We start from the raw sequence: 20304 nt of genomic DNA, 5'->3' as shown, positions 1-20304 counted from the left end.
CTAAGATGTTTACTTACATGGTTCTAATATAACAAGATGGTATGTGACAATGTGTGGCTTAACTCAGAAATGCTTTCAAGCTTTTTAGAAGTAATTAGAATTGTGTTTAAAGCTCAAGAGCAGGAGAATGATCCTGGCTCTCTCAGGGGTCATATATACAAAGGGCTCATTTTATGTGAACATGATTTTTTTTATAATCGTATGGATTTGTTTCATGATAGCACTAAAGCCTTCAGTCAACTGTAGCATTAGTTATTGCAAATGCTGTTGTTACTGTATTAATGCAATCAGAGGGCTTTTCGTAAACTTTTTTGAACCTCATTACTATGTGAGCATAATCCAAACATGCCTCAGAAAGCTGAGGATAAGAACAATGTGGTTCTACACAGTGTGGATTTTACATATGCACTTGCTACTGAGACTGATTTCCGGATAGTGGAACATGTGTTACAGATGTAAATGAAACACATATAAAAAAGGTGTTCTTCAGTTAAAAACAAGCTCTGCCTGTCAAGATGATGAGTGTTCTAGGATTCTGAGTCAATTATAAACTACTCTCTCTTCCACATACAGAAGAAAAGGCCGTACTGCTTGTTCCAATTTTCCCTCTAACAGTAATTTATAAAGTTTTGTTAATTGGTTGTTGAATGTAGATAGTCAGGCACTATAAAATGGTCACATGACAGTTCATAAAAAAGAAGGACCTCTCAAGACTTTCTGAGTCTATTAGATTTGTGAATTTTTTCTGTTGGTAATTTTTTTTTCCCAATTGCATCTGAAGATTTGAATCCTACAACTTCTCCTCAGGTAGAATTTCTGCTGCAACACCAGTCAGATCCAAGGCTTAGATGTTGTTACTAATTCCCACTTACCACCTTCTAAATCAGAAAACTACTACGTCAGATCTTTGGGGTTGGGGGGTGTTTCTCCTCAGTAGGCATATGCAAATAGTAACTTCAGTGTCTACTTTAAAAGACTGGTCTGGATGTATTTTATCATTAGCTTATATGATGTATTCATTTAATGCCCTTATTACTGCTCAGTCTCATCGGAATAGAACAGTACACGCTTTTCTACGCTTGTTGTCATATCAAGAATATCGCTATTTACCATGGGTAAGGAGGACAGTAGCGCAGGTACTCTATCGCTTTCTGAGTTCTCAACATAGAAGTTCTTGCAGATGAAATAGATGCTTTGCAGAATTGACCTGGTCTTGTTACATACGCTCTACAATGACCCTAGTTAAGGGTTTTGTTAAGATTTTGTTCATTTTGATCATTTTGTTAAGATGCCCATTGCTATTTTTACAATTTCATTAGGAGTGTTAGCTATAGCCTCCTGTTCAAATTCTACTTTCAGTGATCACTTTCTTCTTACCCCAGATTGCCGTTTGCATTTCTTAAATACAATCTTTTGCCATGCTATCTCAAAGGTGGCATAGGGTTGGAGTGTGCCACTAATTATTTGCCATGTTTCACCATGGAAATGTCTGCCTTTTAGTGGTAAATGAAATTAGGAATTTATATTAATATAGCAGTTTATATTTGTGAGGAAAAGCTTCTGGCTGAAATTTGCCTTATAAACATACGTGTTGTGATAGTGATTATATAAAGAAGCTGTGCCAAAGAACAACCTTCATTTACTCTGTTGTAAACTATAGACAATTAACTTTGTATCTCTGACCTCTGATTTAAATGATCCTTCATCTAGATGATTTCTATTCATGTTGCTTCAGGCAGCAGATTAAATTCATGGTTCTAGGAAAGATGATGGCTATTACTGCATAGCATATCCTGATCTCAGAGGATTTGGGGGAAGTTACAAGATGCATGGTACAAGCAGGCTTATGGGGGAAGGAACCAGTTTCTCTACTTGATGATTATTATTTCCACAGGAATTTGGCTGCTACCTTTTAATATTTCCTTTTTCTTTAAATTCCCAGCTAATTCTGGTTCCTTGCAAGGCCCACAGACTCCACAGTCTACTGGTAGTAATTCCATGACAGAAGTGCCAGGCGATTTGAAGCCCCCAACACCAGCATCAACACCTCATGGACAGATGACACCTATGCAGGGTGGCAGGTATGAAAAGGGCTTTGCTGTAGTTCTACAACAGTTGAAGCCAACCTTTCCTTTCCCAACTGCTCGGGCACTCATCTGATTCTGTGGTGAACCGGTCAGAGCCTTAAAAGCGGCAGAATGTTATCTCTTTGGAGAGGCGAGAGGGAAAGGGAGGAAGGAGTAGGAGCTGCATTAGCTTCCTAAACACCAGAGAAGGATCAGAGAAGCACCAGTGCAAAGGAGGGCATGTGAATATATGAAGAGTGGGGAGGAAGGTGGGAAGCCAGCAGCACCAACTTAGAACCACAACCTTCCTTTCCTTGCTTACCCTGTCCTCCTCTGGTATACAGGTCCAGACATTCATGCTCAGGAAGGAGGAATATGTCGTTTTAATGTGTTACTTAAATTCAAATTATGAAAAGTGTATATAATAACACTGGTTGAGACAGCAGAGGATTCAACTGGATGGACCAAGAGATCCCTTTCAGTTCTATGTCCTGTGAATCACATAGGCCAGCTTAATCTGACGTGAAGCCTTCTCACCATTCGTTAAGGATCCTTAGCCCACTGAAGTCCAGCAAAAAAAGTTCTTGTTGACTTCAGCAGGAATGTCGCTGAGCTCTGAACTGTGTATAGAGTCATTCCGAACTTAACATACTTATTTTTTTTTCCATCTGTAATACTGCAGAAAGGATAAGAACCTTTTTTAATCATCTTAAATTCAGATTGAGTTTTCTTTCACTATGTAAAAATTTTCTTTTGCATTAAGAATAAATCTGATCGTTATCAGGGAAACTCCATTTTCCAAGGCAAATTTTTAAGGGCTTTAGAATAAAGCTGGCTGCAACCATAATGATTGGTGCCTCTCCGTAATAGTAAATGGTATTTGGGAGATAAATCAAATGTGGCTGTTTAGTCTTTCCTCTAGTAGAAGAGCAGTGGGGTGCTTGGTAAATTTGAAAGGTAATAAATATGAAACTGATAAAAAGTAATACTATTTTGACACAGCATATAATTAACCTGTGGAGTTCACTGCCTTGGGGTAGTGAGGCAAACAGCTTAGTGAAACTTCAGAAAGGGTTAGACTTTTATATAAGTAATAGGAAGATGCACAGTTGAATTCGATTAAAAACCCTGATCTTTAAGGTAAGTAGCCAGATAAGCTTGGGGAAAAAATGGGTCTATTTTTCTAATGCTTGTCCATTGTGAAAGTTTTTTGTGTCTTCCTCAGATGTGCCCTGCACCGATCACTGTCACAGCATCATGGGCTAGGTGTATTACAGTCCAGTCTGTTTTCACAGTTCTTGTGAATACATGATGATGTTAATGCCTCCTTTTTCTCATCTGCCAGAAACAGCGCAGTTAGTGTGCATGATCCCTTTTCTGACGTAAGCGATTCAGCATTCCCGAAGCGAAACTCCATGACGCCAAATGCACCATACCAGCAGGGAATCAACATGCCAGATATGATGGGAAGGATGCCATATGAGCCGAATAAAGATCCTTTCGGTGGAATGAGAAAAGGTATTTTCTTTGTGGGAGGTTAAGTGTTCTTCCCTACTTCTGTGTAATCAAGATGTTCTAGTCATCAGAATGAGCTTTTTTACTTTGCTGATTTTGCCACTGGTAAAACGGTACCCTTGTAGCAAAAAGAGAGGTGCAGTGCAGTTGTGTTTCATTCTTTTCTGGTCATATTTTCCCCTCTCAGAGTCACACAAAATTCTGTTTATTTTAAACTTAACAGAATCCTAAAAATGCTTGTAGGAATACATTTCAAGAAATGGCATAAATTCATAGGGTTAGATTTTGTGCAACGCTGTATGTTTGAAGGTGGTTAGCTACTCTCCAAATCAGATGCTGGACTTCAGTGTTAGAATGTGAAATGGTGAGGCAACATGCCTAGTTGTAGTAGGGCTGAACTGGGAATTCACTGTGCAGAACTGAGCAAGTCTCCTAATGCTCTCTGTCTCAGTTTACATATTTTTCAGAATAGGAAAGCTAATTTTTTTCTCACTTGGACAGCCCCTGACAAAAGGTGATAAACACACTCAAAGTTTGTTTATTTCTAGAAAGCAAAAATTCAAATTAATGTCAAACCTGACTCTTGTCCTTTTGGGCACTTAACCTACAGATGGTTTTGTGGATATCGTAAAATGTGCTTAAAATGAATCAATCTTGCATGCTTCGTTTATAGCAAAGTGGGAGGAAAACACAAGCAGGGCTTACAATGGCTGCAAAGAAAAGAGCAGATGGAGGAGATGAAATTAAGAAAGTGGAAACTGAAAGGGAGCAAAAGGGAGGAATGGGAAGAAGGGGTCCAGAAATCAGGGGAAGAAAGATATGTTATAAAGTGGGGAGATGCTTTAAAAGATAGTTAATCTAACGTGATTTTTTTTAAACCTTCCCTTTAAATCCTTTTGCCTGGACTGTGGACACCAGCATAACACAGTTGGAGGAAGGGAAAACTCTCTCTGCCTTAGATTCACTTTAGGTTTTATATCCATGTGAGATTAAGTGGGTTTATTGCACTTTGTCGTACATTTCACATTTATCCTGTCGAAACAGAAATGTCTCTGTTCAGCATCTACTATGAAGGACTAAAGGATAGGATCTCACTCTATTTGCTTGAGGATTTGTATCCGATAATAGTGGTCAATATGCCTTTTTTTGGTCCCGTAGAATATGCCCATCCTGCTCAAGAAGCTACATTAGGATACAGTATCCTTTCCATAACTAAATTATGGTATACATGTGTGTATGAGGGCTTTATGGGAAAAAGAAGAGCCTGATTCTGACAGCTTTGTAATCCAGACTAGGAGATTTGCTTTCATCTGGTTTGTAAGGTTTATGTTTGCATTCATATTTAGCATTGTTTGGGGTGAAAAGAACACAAGTGAGTTCATCTTCAGCTGTGAAGACCACAGGGAAGAAGCTGCCTGGTGCCTGATGAGCTCAATTCCATAGGATGAGATTACTTTCCTCACTTGCAGCTCCTTAATATTATTACCATCATCTTGGTAGTAGTGCTGCTTCATGTGTTTTCATCAGACTCTGGAGAGCTTGTCAGACACCAGCTAATTCTCCTTGGCAGTATTAGGGATCTGAACATTATTTTTAAATACATCATTTAATAGAAAGATATCTTCAAACACCCAGAATAATATATTTGACTTCCCTTACTGTTGCAGTGCCTGGAAGCAATGAGCCTTTCATGACCCCTGGACAAATGCCTAACAGTGGAATACAAGATATGTATAACCAGAGTCCATCTGGAGCAATGTCCAACATGAGCATGAGCCAGCGACAGCAGTTCTCTTATGGAAGTGGCTATGACAGGAGGTGAGTCAATCTTCAGGAAAAAGCAAAGCCCGTTAGTGAAAATGATCCTCTCTCTCCCCTTCTTATTTTCCCATTGCACCTTGCAGAGAACGTAGCAGCCTACATTTCCTACAGCATCTTACTAAATCACTGGGAGTCAAAGCACTGGTAATGACTGAGTCTGGCTGTTCACAGAAATAAATAAGGAGGAATTGTCACACCTTAGAAGTCACTCAAGCTGCAGCAGATCAGCACGTGGGTGTGTTTGACAGCTGCCTTCAGCTGGCGGCTGGGCTGGGCTGTGATGGCATAAACTAGCACTTGAGTTAGTCTTCTGGCCATGTTTTCACCTAAACAGTTGTTGGTGGGCTTTTTATGAAAAACAAAATGCACAGCCTAAATATGTCTGGTTTGTGGTCTGTTAGTGAATTTTGCCTTTGGAGAGTCTGGAGTCTGTTGTCTGAGCTGTAGGGGCACCAGTCTTGCAGTGTGTCCATCACGACCATCATAAGTTTGTCTTTCAGTGAAGTACACAAAATAAATTTGGTCCTCTTTTGTTTATCCTGGGAAAGGCTTTGGGAAAAAAAAATCAGTAAAATCACTGATGCCTAAGCATTGGTATAGCAAGCAGAATGGTTTGGGAATGTTTGGATTATATTAAGTATTCCAGTAGGTTTTGCAGCTCTGGCTGTATTCCTATTTTTACTTCCATTAGGCTTTACCTTCACTTTTAGTTTCCTGATGGTAGCCAAAGTGGTGCAGTGTGGGTCTTTTAAGTGTAACAGCGGAGTAGTTTTCAGTCAGTAGTTTCGACGTAGTAGATGTGTAGAGTAACACGAGTGTAATCATGTTGTTCAACAGGTCACATTGCTGGGGAGTCAGTGAGAGTAAGGGTTCCAGTGGAAGGTGATAAGTCAAGAGAATGTTTTCTTTAAGGGGTGTGTTTTGTTTTATTTTGTTGGCAATTTTGGAGAATAAGTGCTTTTTATAGAATGAGGTTTCCTTTGTCATTTTTTAGGTCGGATCATGGGCTGGGTCCTGAAGGCAGTATGGGACCACCTGGTCAAAGCAACATGGTGCCTTCAAACAGTGACCCAAGCATGTACTCTCCTAATCGTTATCCTGGCCAGCAAAGGTGAACACTGATTTCTCTGTTTGTAATATCTGCAATAACCAGCTAACGAGCGCTAGCAGCCTCTGTGAGAGCACATAGGCAGAATATGTGGCCTCTTGGTGTGTTACTTCTGTTTTGTCTGTTCTTATTCAGGCTCTTCCCGTTGGTTCAGTTTCTTGGGGGGGCGGAGGCTTGGGTGAATCGGTTGACTTTGTGTAGCCATAGAATCCGAGATGTGAGAAAAGGAGTATACATGCTACCTTGTGTATCTCCCTGCCAACACTGAACTAGAAAATATTTTATAGGCCCAAGTTCTCCAGAGCAGCGTTAAATGACACCGGTTCTGATGCTTCCACAACTTCACCTGGTTTGTGGTTATCCTGTGGCTAACAGATTGAACATTTAGAAAGTGTTCCCTTATGTATAACATACATGTACTTTTGCTCAGTTTTATCTTATTGCATGTACCATCTTGGACAACTGTAGACAATTCCCATCGGTTATGTTGTTCTTTTAACTGGCATTACGTAATTTTTCTCCATCCACATCATAATTTTAGGCAATACTGAACAGCTATTGCTTTCACTCCGGTCAGCTCTCAAAAAATGTGAGTTTTCTATGCTTTCGGAAAAATTAGGTCCCATTAGCTCTTTTAACATGTCAGGTTCCCCAGTTCCCTGTTGCTCTGACTCTCCCTGATATATTACTTCCATAATTATACTTGAATTGTAGATGTGTTCTCACTGGTAGTGTACAGAGAGGAATTACTGACATATTGGTCTGCAATACGGTGTTATTTATCAATCTTAATACTTTCCAAGTACTTCATTTCAGCAACCTAAATTTCATTCAGATGTGCTAAAAGTATTGCAGTTGCACTGTAGTGCTCCTCAGAGGTCTTAAAGGCCACAGGTAAGTTTCCAAGTGCAACACAACTCTGCCTTTTATGTGTATGCTTCATTATGTAGCTTTAATTAACAATTACATGAACATTAGCAAAATTATAAGTACTGTTTTTACTCAGTAATGATGTATTTAAATGTTACATATTGTAATGAAATTTGTACTCACTTTCTGTCACTATCATCAGACTAAAATCACAATTTCACTTTAGATCAGCAGTTAACTATTGATTATATTCTTAAATAATCTGGAAAGTAGCTTGCTTGGAGACTGACAAAACACAAGAATTTTGACTTGCAACCTTTGAGCTGTACATCAGATACTTTTCCACCTAAGATGGGTTCCCAGCGGCTGCAGCTGCCTTTCTCACCTCTTTGCTGACCATGCCCTGTTCCCATTCCTGACTGCTACCTCTAAATCTCTCTGTTGCATCTTCACTGCTCCTCCTTTCTTCTATCTGCTTTATCTCCTTCCTTCCACTACCAGCTCCAGCAGAGCTTTCTACATCAGGCTCAGGACCATACCACACTGTACCTTCACCGTGTTTCCAAATGGCAAATATCTTCAAGGTGCAAGATCATCAAAGTACTTGGCTTTTCCTGTTGGCTTGGAAATTCCAGCAGCTCTAAGTGTTGATTTGAATGCTTAATTTTAGGCATGAACCATACGGGCAGCAGTATCCAGGACAAGGACCTCCCTCAGGACAGCCACCATATGGAGGACATCAACCTGGAATGTATCCACAGCAGCAGGTAGGAGAGGGGAAAACAGCTATATTCATAATATTTGTTTAATAAATTCTGTATACATTCAAAACTTTGTTTATACAATATATGTCTTTTGGCACAGAGGAGCACTGTAGTTCTGGTCAAAATCACAGCCCATATGGATAAGCAGTGTGTGTGCAGCTATAGGAAAATGTGTTCATTACACTGGAAGAGTGTAAATTTTAACAGATGTTCTGTGGCTTTGGATGTGTATCAAGTGATTGTCTCAAGTTAATAACCAGCAGACTGGGAAAGTATAATTCGTAGGCTAGTAAAGTGATGCTGCCTCAATTCCAGAAACAAATAGGAAAGCTGCTTGGCTGGCAGGTTGAAGGGCCTAACTTTATGTCATGCAGCCAAGTGAACCCAACAGAAAACTGGAACAAAGTAAAACATGCAGCACTCTTAATTATCGACAATGCTGTGGTGGGTCACATGAGATACCTACCTTTAATATAGATCAGATGGCATATTCCCCACATGTTACCTGTAGTAATAATATGGTACAAATACATGAGAGAGAACATTATTAGTGTTAAAAGTAGTTTAAACATTTGTACATTCCAGTCTCCCTAACTGCGTAATAACCTTGAAAATAAAAATTATATTAAGATTTTTTTGTTAGGTGTATCATTGATACCTTGTGGGCAAAATCCCATCTTATAAGTCAATAGCAAAACTCCACTGACTTCAACAGGATCAGAGTTTCATCCTGCATGTTATTAATTCATTTCTAGTCATACAATAATTAAAGTTGAAGTTACCTTCCAAAATACAAAGCATTTCCTTACAATATAAAAATTAAAATGTAAGCTAGTTTTCAGTCGATTTCAGATAGTTCTTTTCAGTTTGGGATAGAGTTTTACTAGGAAATTCAGGGGTGGGACCTAAAAGAGGAGATCTTAAGTTGCACTGTACTGAAAATGTATATAAATTTCAATTTTAGAATTTCTTGCTTATCTCTTTGGTTTGTAACATCTCTAAAATAGCATAATCAAAAAACTGTTTTGTTGTTCTTTATGATGAGCATATGCTAGCAGTCTAGGTGATTTAGTGGGGAAATTGCAACGATATATAACATAACAGTTTGTGATACTCCATGCTAACATATGCAGGGAATATATTAACTACATGTTAATTTAAGCAAGGAGACAGATAGAATTTATAAAACTATATTTGGCCTTGTCGTTAGTGCTGTTTATATGCTTTGTACAATGAGTCTTGAATGCAAAATGCATTAATGCAAAAAAGCAGTGAAGGATGAAGGGCAAGGATCCCGGCCGGCCTCGGCCTGTCCCTCCCCCTCCCAGAGGATTCCACTTCTTCATTTAGCTAGAGATTAAGTTGCCACTAGTTTATCTTCAATTTCCTAAATCTCACTCTATAGCGGTACAGGAAGAATGTGAAAAATGGCCCTTTTAAAGCTTTATCTACAACCTGAAGGCTAAGGAATGACCTGGGAAGGAGGTGCTTGGAGCATGAACTCCTGGGGCTAATGAAGCACTTTGAGCCAGGTTTTTCAATTCCCGTATGAATGCTCGTACCCCGAGAGCTATTATGCAGCAGGTGCCCTGTGTTGGTGTCTTTTTGTCTTCTGCGAGGTCTCAGAATTCCACATCATTCCCAGTGGAGAGGGGCACACATCGTGCGGCCTCAGTCTCCTGCCGAACCTTTACACAGGAGGGGGAGTTCAGGTGCATCACTGTCCTCAGCATTGGGTACCATTAGGCGTGTTGCCCCTACATATACAAGAGCGCTCAACTGCTTTTAAAAAGGCACATGCTTCCTTCCCAAGTGTTTACTTCAAGCCCTCTGAGTCACTGTAGCAAAACAAACACCACCTTTTTAGGTGTGGCAACTGCCGAGTCAGTTCTTAACGTATAAATTGGCCCCAAGGGTGGAATTTACTACAGCAAGTAGTTTATGTAAGGCTGAAAATAGGTATTTCTCAGGTAGCCAGGCAGCTCTATAGCAGGTTTAAAAAAAAAATACTTTCATGCAATACAGTAGTTTTAGTTTTATGTGCACCAAAGTTGGAAGATGAGTTTATGAATCCCAGAGCTGTTTTAACTGACCTGTATTGAATACCTACAGAATTTTATCTGATCTTAACTCTAGTACATTAGTATACATTGTGCAATGTGACTGAGCTACAGTTTCCGGGGGAGCTGTAACTCTGAATTTGCCATAGATCATATATTCAAAAATCCCCCATTTAATTCACATTTTTTGCTTCAGAGCACTCAGTGTGGTTTGAACTGTGGAACAAACTCCCACAGGAACTAAGGACCGCTGCAAACCTTACCACCTTCCCCTCAAACTGCAACATGTCTTTTTTTGTCCTGCCATCTTAAACGTAAATACATACAAGCTTGTATGATTTAAGAACAGCTCAGCTCCCCGCAGGGTAAAACAGCTTACCTCACACAACATTCCCCACTTGAGAGGGTGAGAAACAAAGAGGGAATAAACCATAGGTGGCAGCTGTTAGTTACATTGCTTAATTCATTACTGATCAGCAGGGTAAGAACTTGCATAAACTAGAACAGAATCCATGATTTGGATGTGACCATTTGCTGTAATAATCTCACAGTAAATTAAATGTGATTAGGATGATTTGGGAAGAGAGATGGTTGCCCAAACAGGACCATGTTCCTGGGAATTACACAGAGTAGCAAATGCAGCAGAATGTTTTCTCCTACTAATAAATTTACTGTGTGTAGCCTATGCCCTATCGTAAGAACCAGTGTTTCAGCCATGCATGCTTGCAGCATATCTTGTTATTTTAAGAGTTTGTTCAGTGCTTGTCTCTTGAAAAGATTCACTGAGTGGTTTTGAATTTTTTTAAGATTTTTCTTCTCAGTAGATTAAGCATAAAGAAGTGAAAATATTTTAGTTGGTGAGGACCACTGCCTTTTCGTGCATGTCTGAAATGACCAGTGGAATTTAATCTGACAGATAGGAAAGGAAAGGGAAAGGGAGAAAATGAGAGCAAGCATAAGAAAATTTAGCCCAAGGATAAGTTTCCTTTTAGTATTAAGTTATAAGCGCAGCAAAACAGGGGCTTAAAAAGAAAGCACTGGACCAAGCCTAACCATAGCGCTGCATGCCTGACTCTGGAATCAGCATGATCCCTCTAGAACTAAGCGCCTTCAGCTTTTTAAACGAGCTTTCAGCCAATATATTTGTATTGTATATGGAGTAAAAGTGACGCGTCTTCTTTCCAAAATTTTTTTTCAGAACTATAAGCGACACATGGATGGCATGTATGGGCCTCCAGCCAAACGCCATGAAGGGGATATGTATAACATGCAGTATGGCAACCAGCAACAGGAAATGTATAACCAGTACAGCAACGCTTACACGGGGCCTGACAGGAGGCCCATGCAGGGACAGTATCCATATCCGTATAACAGGGAGAGGATGCAGGGCCCAGGACAAATGCAGCAGCATGGAATACCTCCCCAGATGATTGGTGGCCCCATGCAGTCGTCATCCTCCAGCGAAGGTCCTCAGCAGAACATGTGGCCAACACGAAATGATATGCCTTACCCTTACCAGAATAGGCAAGGTCCAGGAGGCCCTGCACAGGCCCCACCATATCCAGGGATGAATCGCACTGATGATATGATGGTACCTGACCAGAGGATAAACCACGAGAGTCAGTGGCCTTCTCATGTCAACCAACGTCAGCCTTCTTATATGTCATCCTCAGCCTCCATGCAGCCTATCACTAGACCTCCTCAGTCATCCTACCAGACGCCACCCTCTATGCCAAACCACATCTCTAGAGCTCCAAGTCCTGCATCCTTCCAGCGCTCTTTGGAAAACCGTATGTCTCCAAGCAAGTCTCCTTTCCTACCTTCCATGAAGATGCAAAAGGTTATACCCACAGTTCCAGTGTCACAGGTGACAGGACCTCCACCCCAACCACCACCGATTAGGCGAGAAATTACCTTCCCCCCAGGCTCTGTAGAAGCATCCCAACCAGTCTTAAAACCAAGACGAAAGATTACCTCAAAAGATATTGGTAAGCATCAAAACAAAAGCCAAATACCGAAATAGGTTGGGAGAAAGGGACTTTGATTTTGATTTTCATTTTAAGACTATTTTGACAAATAGTTAACTTGGTCACTATAATGTGATTGTCTTCAATAAAAATGTAATAACATATGCATCAGTGAGGATGATAGGTAAAACTCATCCCAGACAATCTGACGTGATATGAAAGCAGTATTTTTTATGAAGACCTCAGGTCTCCAGAAATGCATTAAAAATGAAGCTTGCCTCAGATGTCCAAATGGGGTATGTGTTGAAAGGTCCTTCAGAATATCTGTTAAATCACCAATACAACATTTAGCTGAGCAAAGCTTTCTGTATTCTTGTTCCATGGAAGCTCATGCTGTTCTGCTGTGTAGTGATAGTCTCTGCCTCCCTTGAATGGCCCATTTATTCATTCCATATTATTTGTCACGTTTGTTTCTCCCCCTGTTCTTTCCCAAGTATCTTATCTTGAATTCCTGTTACATTTCACACATTCAAGTTCTCATACTTCAAGTTCCCATACTCCTGACAGAGTATTCTACCTTTATTTACCAATTACTTGGTTTAGTCAACTTCTCTAAGTTTGCACGATTATTTCGGCTTCAGCAAAGTCAGGAAGAACAGCCATGTTAAGACATTCTCCAGTATTAAGGCTGAGCAGCAGTTAAAGAAAAACTGAACAGGACTAAGTGGTGAAAGCAGGGTCTTAACCAGTGTTTCAGTAACTATTTCATTTAAATTCTGCATCCTCAGAATGTCACAGTTTAATCTTTCAGAACTCATTAACAGTCTCCAAGGATGCACTAATACTGTTTTACTTCTCCTCCTTTCTTCAGTAACTCCTGAGGCCTGGAGAGTGATGATGTCTCTTAAATCTGGTCTTTTGGCTGAAAGTACCTGGGCGCTAGACACTATTAATATTCTTCTGTATGATGACAGCACTGTTGCTACTTTCAACCTCTCCCAGGTAGGTGGGAAAGCAATATACTTCTCAACTTTCCAAGGAAAGAAAACTGAAATGAGATACCTACGAAAATGCTGAAATCCTTTAAAATTTATTATAATTAACATAAATTTGAATATTGCAAAACTTCCCTTTTTTATGCTTGGTAACAGTGAACAACAAGAGATAGCGTTAGGTCAAATAGGGGAAATAATAAGCCTGAAGGAAGAGTATCTCTTGTAGAAAGGATTACACATTAGTCTTCTGTCAGTGCTAAAATTCTTATATTCCTATAAGAATTTTAGCACTGACAGAAGACTAATGTGTAAATTCACACTCATGACAGTACATCCCAGAAAACAGCAATATCTTGCTGTTAGTAACCTTGCTTAACCTGTGTTTCCATAAAAGGCTTTGCAAAACTATATTAAACTGATTTGAGGCCGTCTTTTGTTGACTACTTGTCTTATTCAGTAGTTCCATACTAGGCTGTGGGATTTTTTTAATTGCTTGGTTTCTGTTTGGTTTCTTCTTCCAGTAAACTAAGTTTGCACAGAAGTATCAGATTGACAATTTGAAGGCTAAAATTCACTGTCTGTCCACAGGATGCAAGTAACACAGGATTTAACACTGTGTGCTTTTGCCTCACTACCTCCCAGCATTTTTCAGCCCTGCTCTAACCATTGGCCTGTTAGGTCATAGTAATAGATGGCATGGTGATAATGCACATAATTTAAAATTTGTACAAATTAAATATTCAGTTTCTCTGCTCCATTCATTCCTTGGTTACTAATAGTGTAACTCATCACTTTTTTAAATATAATGACCTTTTTTTTAAAATACAGACAGAAATGGTACATTTCATCCCACCTAACTTTAGAACTAGGGATATCTATAGCATGATTCATCTCATCTTGAAGTTGAGATCTAAAATAGGTCAGATGAATCATGCCCTAGAAATGGCCTGTAAAAGACCATTGATTATAAAAGGAATCTAGACAATTAGGTTAGGTGTGTAACTGTTGCTGGTGTTTGAAGTTAAGTGAGGTGAATCTCCTCTGAATTTTATTAGAAATTGCATTAATGCACCCTGTGCAAGTTGCACAGAATACCAGGCATATTTTAATATTTTTTTTTTTGTTACTTTTGCCTTGGACTCTATTTCCAATGCAGTCAGGACTCCATATGATGACTGATAATTTCTGCAGTTCATAAGCATCATTGTTCTTAATTCTTCAAGGGTTTGGCAATTGTAAAAGAATACAGAATGGACAAAAGGATACATTTTGCTGAAAATCTATTAGCCCACAATTGAAAAAAAACATTAAAAGCCAGACAATTCTGCTGAATACATCATAACAGCAAAGAATTTTTAATAATAAAGCCACTGAGGGTAAATTAATACCAAGTCCAACTACTGCCTTTCCATAAGAAGGTGATTACAAGTTAATTAAGAGGATTAAACCTAAATGAAAACTGTTTCTGAAGGGTGACTTACAGCAACAGGCTCCAATAACAATTTTTAAATATTGCCAGGCAAAAAATGAACTATTCCAACACAGATGGGATATTAATCTAGGATGTCAGTACCTAGACCCTGAACTGCAGATTCCTACAGGACAGTTGGTTTTAGAGACTGAGAGACAAAAGAGGAGAGGAAAAATCGTAAACTTTAGGCACCTAATAAAAGTGCAAATCAGAAAAACTGAGTGAGTTAGAAACTTCAGTACTCTGTACAGAAAATAGAGAATACTAGACACTTCCAAGGGGACAGAACAGCTGGGCTAGATGTCTACTGTAGCTTAAAGGAAACATATGAATAAAGTTCTGTACTCCTCATAGCTGTTACAGTTTAAGCAAATGGAGCTGTGATAGTTTGACATTATATACTGTTTGGACAGACACTAGAAGAATTTCCTTTGATTAACTTCTGCCATGCAGGACCTAGCCACAAGTCCACAGCAGGAGGAGGGAAGTACTCACAGATGTATGCATCAGTGTTCCTAATAAAATCCCATGCAGACCAAAATATTTACCTGATGTTTATGTTCTTTCTTCTCCCCTCAGTTGTCTGGATTTCTTGAGCTTTTAGTAGAATATTTTAGAAAATGCCTGATTGACATTTTTGGAATCCTTATGGAATATGAAGTGGGAGATCCAGGCCACAAAGCACTTGATCACAGAGCAGCCAAGAAAGATGATAGCCAGTCCTTGGCAGAGGATACTGGAAAAGAGGAGAATGACGAATGTATTGACTATTTTGATGAAGATGAGGAGGAGGGGGAGGATGAAAAGGTAGAAGAAGAGAAGAGCATTGTTTTTTCCACTCCTGGTGCCATTGCTGATCCAAGTGAGAGGCCAAAACAAGCCAGTAAATTTGACAAGCTGCCAATAAAGATTGTAAAGAAAAATAACCTATTTGTTGTTGACCGATCTGACAAACTTGGACGTGTTCAGGAATTTGATAGTGGACTTCTCCACTGGCAGCTTGGTGGTGGTGACACAACTGAGCATATCCAGACTCACTTTGAAAGCAAGATGGAGATTCCTCCACGCAGGAAAGCCCCTCCTCCCTTGAACTCTCCAAGCAAAAAGAAGGACCTTGAGGGGAAAGGTGAATCTGAGGAACAACAAGAAAAAAGTATAACAGCAACCATCGATGATGTCCTCTCAGCTCGGCCAGGAGCATTGCCTGAAGACTCAAACTCTGGTTCCCAAACAGAGAGCAGTAAATTTCCCTTTGGGATCCATCAAGCCAAAAGCCACCGGAATATTAAACTGCTAGAGGATGAGCCAAGGAGCCGGGATGAGACTCCTCTATGCACCATAACTCACTGGCAAGACTCCTTGGCCAAACGCTGCATCTGTGTGTCAAATATCGTCCGTAGCTTGTCTTTTGTGCCTGGCAATGACACCGAAATGTCCAAACATCCAGGCTTGGTGCTGATCCTGGGAAAGTTGATCCTTCTTCACCATGAGCATCCAGAAAGAAAGCGAGCGCCGCAGACTTACGAGAAAGAAGAAGAGGAGGACAAAGGGGTGGCCTGCAGCAAGGATGAGTGGTGGTGGGACTGCCTCGAGGTCTTGAGGGATAATACATTGGTCACATTAGCCAACATTTCTGGGCAGCTAGACTTGTCTGCTTACACAGAAAGCATCTGTTTGCCAATTTTGGATGGCTTGCTGCACTGGATGGTGTGCCCGTCTGCGGAGGCACAGGATCCTTTTCCAACCGTGGGGCCCAACTCAGTTCTTTCGCCTCAGAGACTTGTGCTGGAGACCCTGTGTAAGCTCAGTATCCAGGACAATAATGTGGACCTTATCTTGGCCACCCCCCCATTCAGTCGTCAGGAGAAACTCTACGCTACTTTAGTTAGGTACGTTGGGGACCGCAAAAACCCGGTCTGCCGAGAAATGTCCATGGCGCTGTTATCGAACCTTGCCCAGGGGGACACATTAGCAGCAAGGGCAATAGCTGTGCAGAAGGGAAGCATCGGAAACTTGATAAGCTTCCTGGAGGATGGGGTCACTATGGCCCAGTACCAGCAGAGCCAGCATAACCTCATGCACATGCAGCCTCCACCTCTGGAGCCGCCTAGCGTAGACATGATGTGCAGGGCAGCCAAGGCCTTGCTGGCCATGGCTAGAGTGGACGAGAACCGCTCAGAGTTCCTTTTGCACGAGGGTCGTTTGCTGGATATCTCAATATCTGCTGTCCTGAACTCTCTGGTTGCATCTGTCATCTGTGATGTACTTTTTCAGATTGGGCAGTTATGACATAAGTGAGAAGCCAAGCATGTGTGAGTGGAGATTAGAGGGTCACATATAACTGGCTGTTTTCTGTTCTTGTTTATCCAACGTAGGAAGAAGGAAAAAAAAAGAATCTTTGCTCCTCTGCCCCATTCACTATTTACCAATTGGGAATTAAAGAAATTATTAATTTGAACAGTTATGAAATTAATATTTGCTGTCTCTGTGTATAAGTACATCTTTTTATTTTATTTTTTTTAACCAAAGTTGCTGTCTAGTACATTCAAAGGTCACACTTTTTTTTTTCCATAGATTATCCTTTTCAATGTTCTTTTCCATGTTTGTATTGCATATTTTTTGGGAAGCGAACTAGTGACTTTTTAAAAAAAATGTTATGGCAAACCATTGTATGATGGAAAAAAAATCTCACCACTTTGAAACAAAAAGGTGAAAAATAACCAACATACCAAGTTCCTGTGTGTTTTATTTTTTCAAATAAGGAAAAAATAAAAAAAAACTTGTATACCATCACCCAAAGCTCTGTGCAATAGAAGATTCTAGTGATGTAGGTATAGGGGATCAAGGAGGGTGTCAGTCAGTAGTCAAAATACAACACGATACTGGTTTCTCCTCAGGAGAAATGGTTACGTTAGGCTAGGAGCAAAACAAAAAAGTCAAGTTAAAAGATTTTTAAACAAAACCTGATGATAAACATCAATTGCTTCCTCACCAGAACTGTCTTGTCTACATCTGTTTTTTTTGACCTTCCACAATGACAGTTCTTCACAATTCCTTTAATCATTTTTTAAAATATTTTTTTATTGCCTAAGGGCCGTGATGTATATAGAAGTTGTACATTAAACATACCCTCATTTTTTTTTTTTTTAGTACAAAGTTTTTAGTTTCTTTTTCATGATGTGGTATCTACAAAGTGATAGTAGAATTATTTTTTCTTTCATTTGGGCCATATCTCCAAAAAATAATAAAAAAAAAAAAGAAAAAAGAAAAAACCCAACACAGAAAACCAACAACTGAGGGTAATGTACAAGTTTCTGTATGTATAAAGTCATGCTCTATTTCGGGAGAGCAGCCGATCACAATTTGCTTTATAAATCAAGGTGTGGAAATGGTTACGTATGGATTGGTTTAAGAAAATGGTTACCAGTCTACAGACAAAAAAATATATACAGGAAAAAAAAAAAAGGAAGAAACACAACTTCAAAGATTTTTCAGTGACAAGAATCTGCATTTGTATTTCAAGATAATGTAGTTAAAAAAGAAAAAACTTGATGTAAATTCCTCCTTTTCCTCTGGCTTAATGAATTTCATTTATTCAGTATAAAATCTTTATATGTTCCACATGTTAAGAATAAATGTACATTAAATCTTGTTAAGCACTGTGATGGGTGTTCTTGAATAATGTTCTAGTTGCAGTGTGGGATATCGGAAAGCAAACTAATTACAAGAAAGAGCAATAATGATTATTCTCTTTCCCCTACTTCATTATTATGACCTTCAAAAATATTACGCTATTGTGTTGTAGCAACTTGCTCTCCTTTTAGAAAAGCCTTCTCGCATCACAGAGAAGTGTTTTTAATTATTATTTATAAAACCACGGAGCCTCAAAGGGGAAGACACGGCTGGCAAATGGTAGTTCTGACTATGCAGGTATCCAGTCTCCGTGCTGTGTTTGGGCGACTGAAGACGGATGTTAGAAAAAGTGACAAAAGATTTTGTTAAAGCAATAACCAACTTGAAGAAATTGATCTGTATTCACTACCTGTAATTCTCTCTGCTGGTTAAAGGTGCAAATACCCCAGTGATGTGGGTATTTAGAATAAACACCCACCCACTTCTCGATACTGTATGTGTCATTGCATACTTACATGGCCTCTCATCCTGGGAGTCCCCCATTAAAGTGGATCAGGCTTTAATAGAGCACATCCATCGTTGTAATTGGTGGGAGATGGCCATTTCAGTTTCAGGAATTACCTGGTTTCAGATGCATCCACTCTCACCTGGTGATATCTTGTTGCTGAATATTGTTCAAGCGCTAATTTTTGCTATTTCATCTTGGATCATTGACTTTGTTAGTGTGATCATAAAAAGCTAATAATAATCAATTTCCCTGGAATTGCCACATAATTACACTGTTAGTGGATATCCTCCTCCCCTCTCCAGTAACAATACGGAGGTACTTGAAAATTACAATACCCTTTGGCATACTGCCCATCTTGTTCATATAGATTGCTATAATAGTAATATATGTAAGAGAATTTCAGAGACAGGTAAAGTACATACAATTATAAGCCAAGTTTGAAACGTGACTCCCTAGTGTCATGAAAAGTAATTTCTCCTTCTAGCTTTTCTTATTCAGTAATCTCTCCACTCCCACATGACCTGCTATAGCGGTCTGTCTTTCTCTTGCGTATCGCTACATTAAGAAATACATGGTGAATTATAACCCACTTGTAACTCTTCATCACAGAAGGAGGCATATTTCAGGGATGATTTTTATAGCTTAATACTGGGCAGTGTGGAAGTAGTATCCCCTGCTAAACTTACTTCTTACTAACATTTTACTGCTTGATATTACCCCATGGATACAAGCAAGCTGTTAAACAAACCCTCTGCTGAGCGATACTCACCTCTCTTGTCAAGGACAAGAAAGGGCACCTATTCTCTTTTTCTCTTCAGCATTCAGACCCAGAGTTCTCTGGGGGAACTACACCTGTGGCAAAACGCTGTGAGCTGTCAGAGGCGGCGCCTTAATGTTATTCAGGACTGCTCCGAGCTTGGTTAAACAACGTGGTGGGGGAAAAAAAGCCACCCAGCTAGCCAGCCAGCCACGTAATGTCCATATGTATGTAACATTGCTGCCACTTTTCCAGTTGGGCCAAGAACTAGCTGGGGAACTGGAAGAGTGGAAGGGAAAGGAAAATAATACAGATTCTGCCTGAACATGATTTTGTGCTGTTATAGTAGAAGTAAATGATCTAAATCGCTGGTTAGTATTACAGCACATTTATCAGGAGAAAGGTGAAGCGCAAGAACTCCAATTCCCTCTGTTGTCTGCGTATGATTTCACCTCTCCCACAATGTTCTCTTAAGCCTTTGGAGAAGACCTGCTCATGGGACTTGTGAACTTAGCATGTTCTGACTGAATCCTGAACAAGTTTGAGCTGCTGTTGGTATTGTTCCTACAAGAGGTATTTTGGTTTTCAGTTTTGAAAAAAATTTCTACATTTTTGTGCTGATGTAATCACAGATACTCTGTAGTGAAGCTCAGACCAGTACCAAGAAGAAGGTGCAATATTTGAAATTCTAAAACTGCAATGAGTTATTTAGGGGACAGCAGCCAATTAATATTTTAGGCAATAATCAAACACAAATATTTGACACGTA

The 20304-nt window shown here is 39.7% G+C and overlaps 1 protein-coding gene across 10 annotated transcripts in view; it reads left to right on the top strand.

Annotated features, from left to right (window-relative positions):
* The window catches only part of ARID1B (AT-rich interaction domain 1B), a 336572-nt gene extending 318270 nt beyond the window's left edge, over positions 1 to 18302 (top strand). For 7 of the 10 annotated variants that reach the window (XM_075146076.1, XM_075146080.1, XM_075146082.1 and 4 more), the window contains 7 exons: positions 1943 to 2081; positions 3412 to 3584; positions 5249 to 5399; positions 8051 to 8147; positions 11403 to 12192; positions 13043 to 13173; positions 15217 to 18302. In XM_075146076.1, coding sequence (XP_075002177.1) covers positions 1943 to 2081; positions 3412 to 3584; positions 5249 to 5399; positions 8051 to 8147; positions 11403 to 12192; positions 13043 to 13173; positions 15217 to 16926 — 3191 coding nt within the window. In that variant the 3' untranslated portion in view covers positions 16927 to 18302. Of the gene's footprint in view, positions 1 to 1942; positions 2082 to 3411; positions 3585 to 5248; positions 5400 to 6396; positions 6514 to 8050; positions 8148 to 11402; positions 12193 to 13042; positions 13174 to 15216 lie in introns of all 10 variants that reach the window. The other 3 variants (XM_075146078.1, XM_075146074.1, XM_075146075.1) reach the window with 1 other exon arrangement.
* The last annotated feature ends 2002 nt before the right edge of the window (positions 18303 to 20304 follow it).

This window comes from Calonectris borealis, chromosome 3 (assembly GCF_964195595.1).
Source record: "Calonectris borealis chromosome 3, bCalBor7.hap1.2, whole genome shotgun sequence".
NCBI lineage: Eukaryota > Metazoa > Chordata > Aves > Procellariiformes > Procellariidae > Calonectris > Calonectris borealis.
This window is presented reverse-complemented; position numbering and strand designations above follow the sequence as displayed.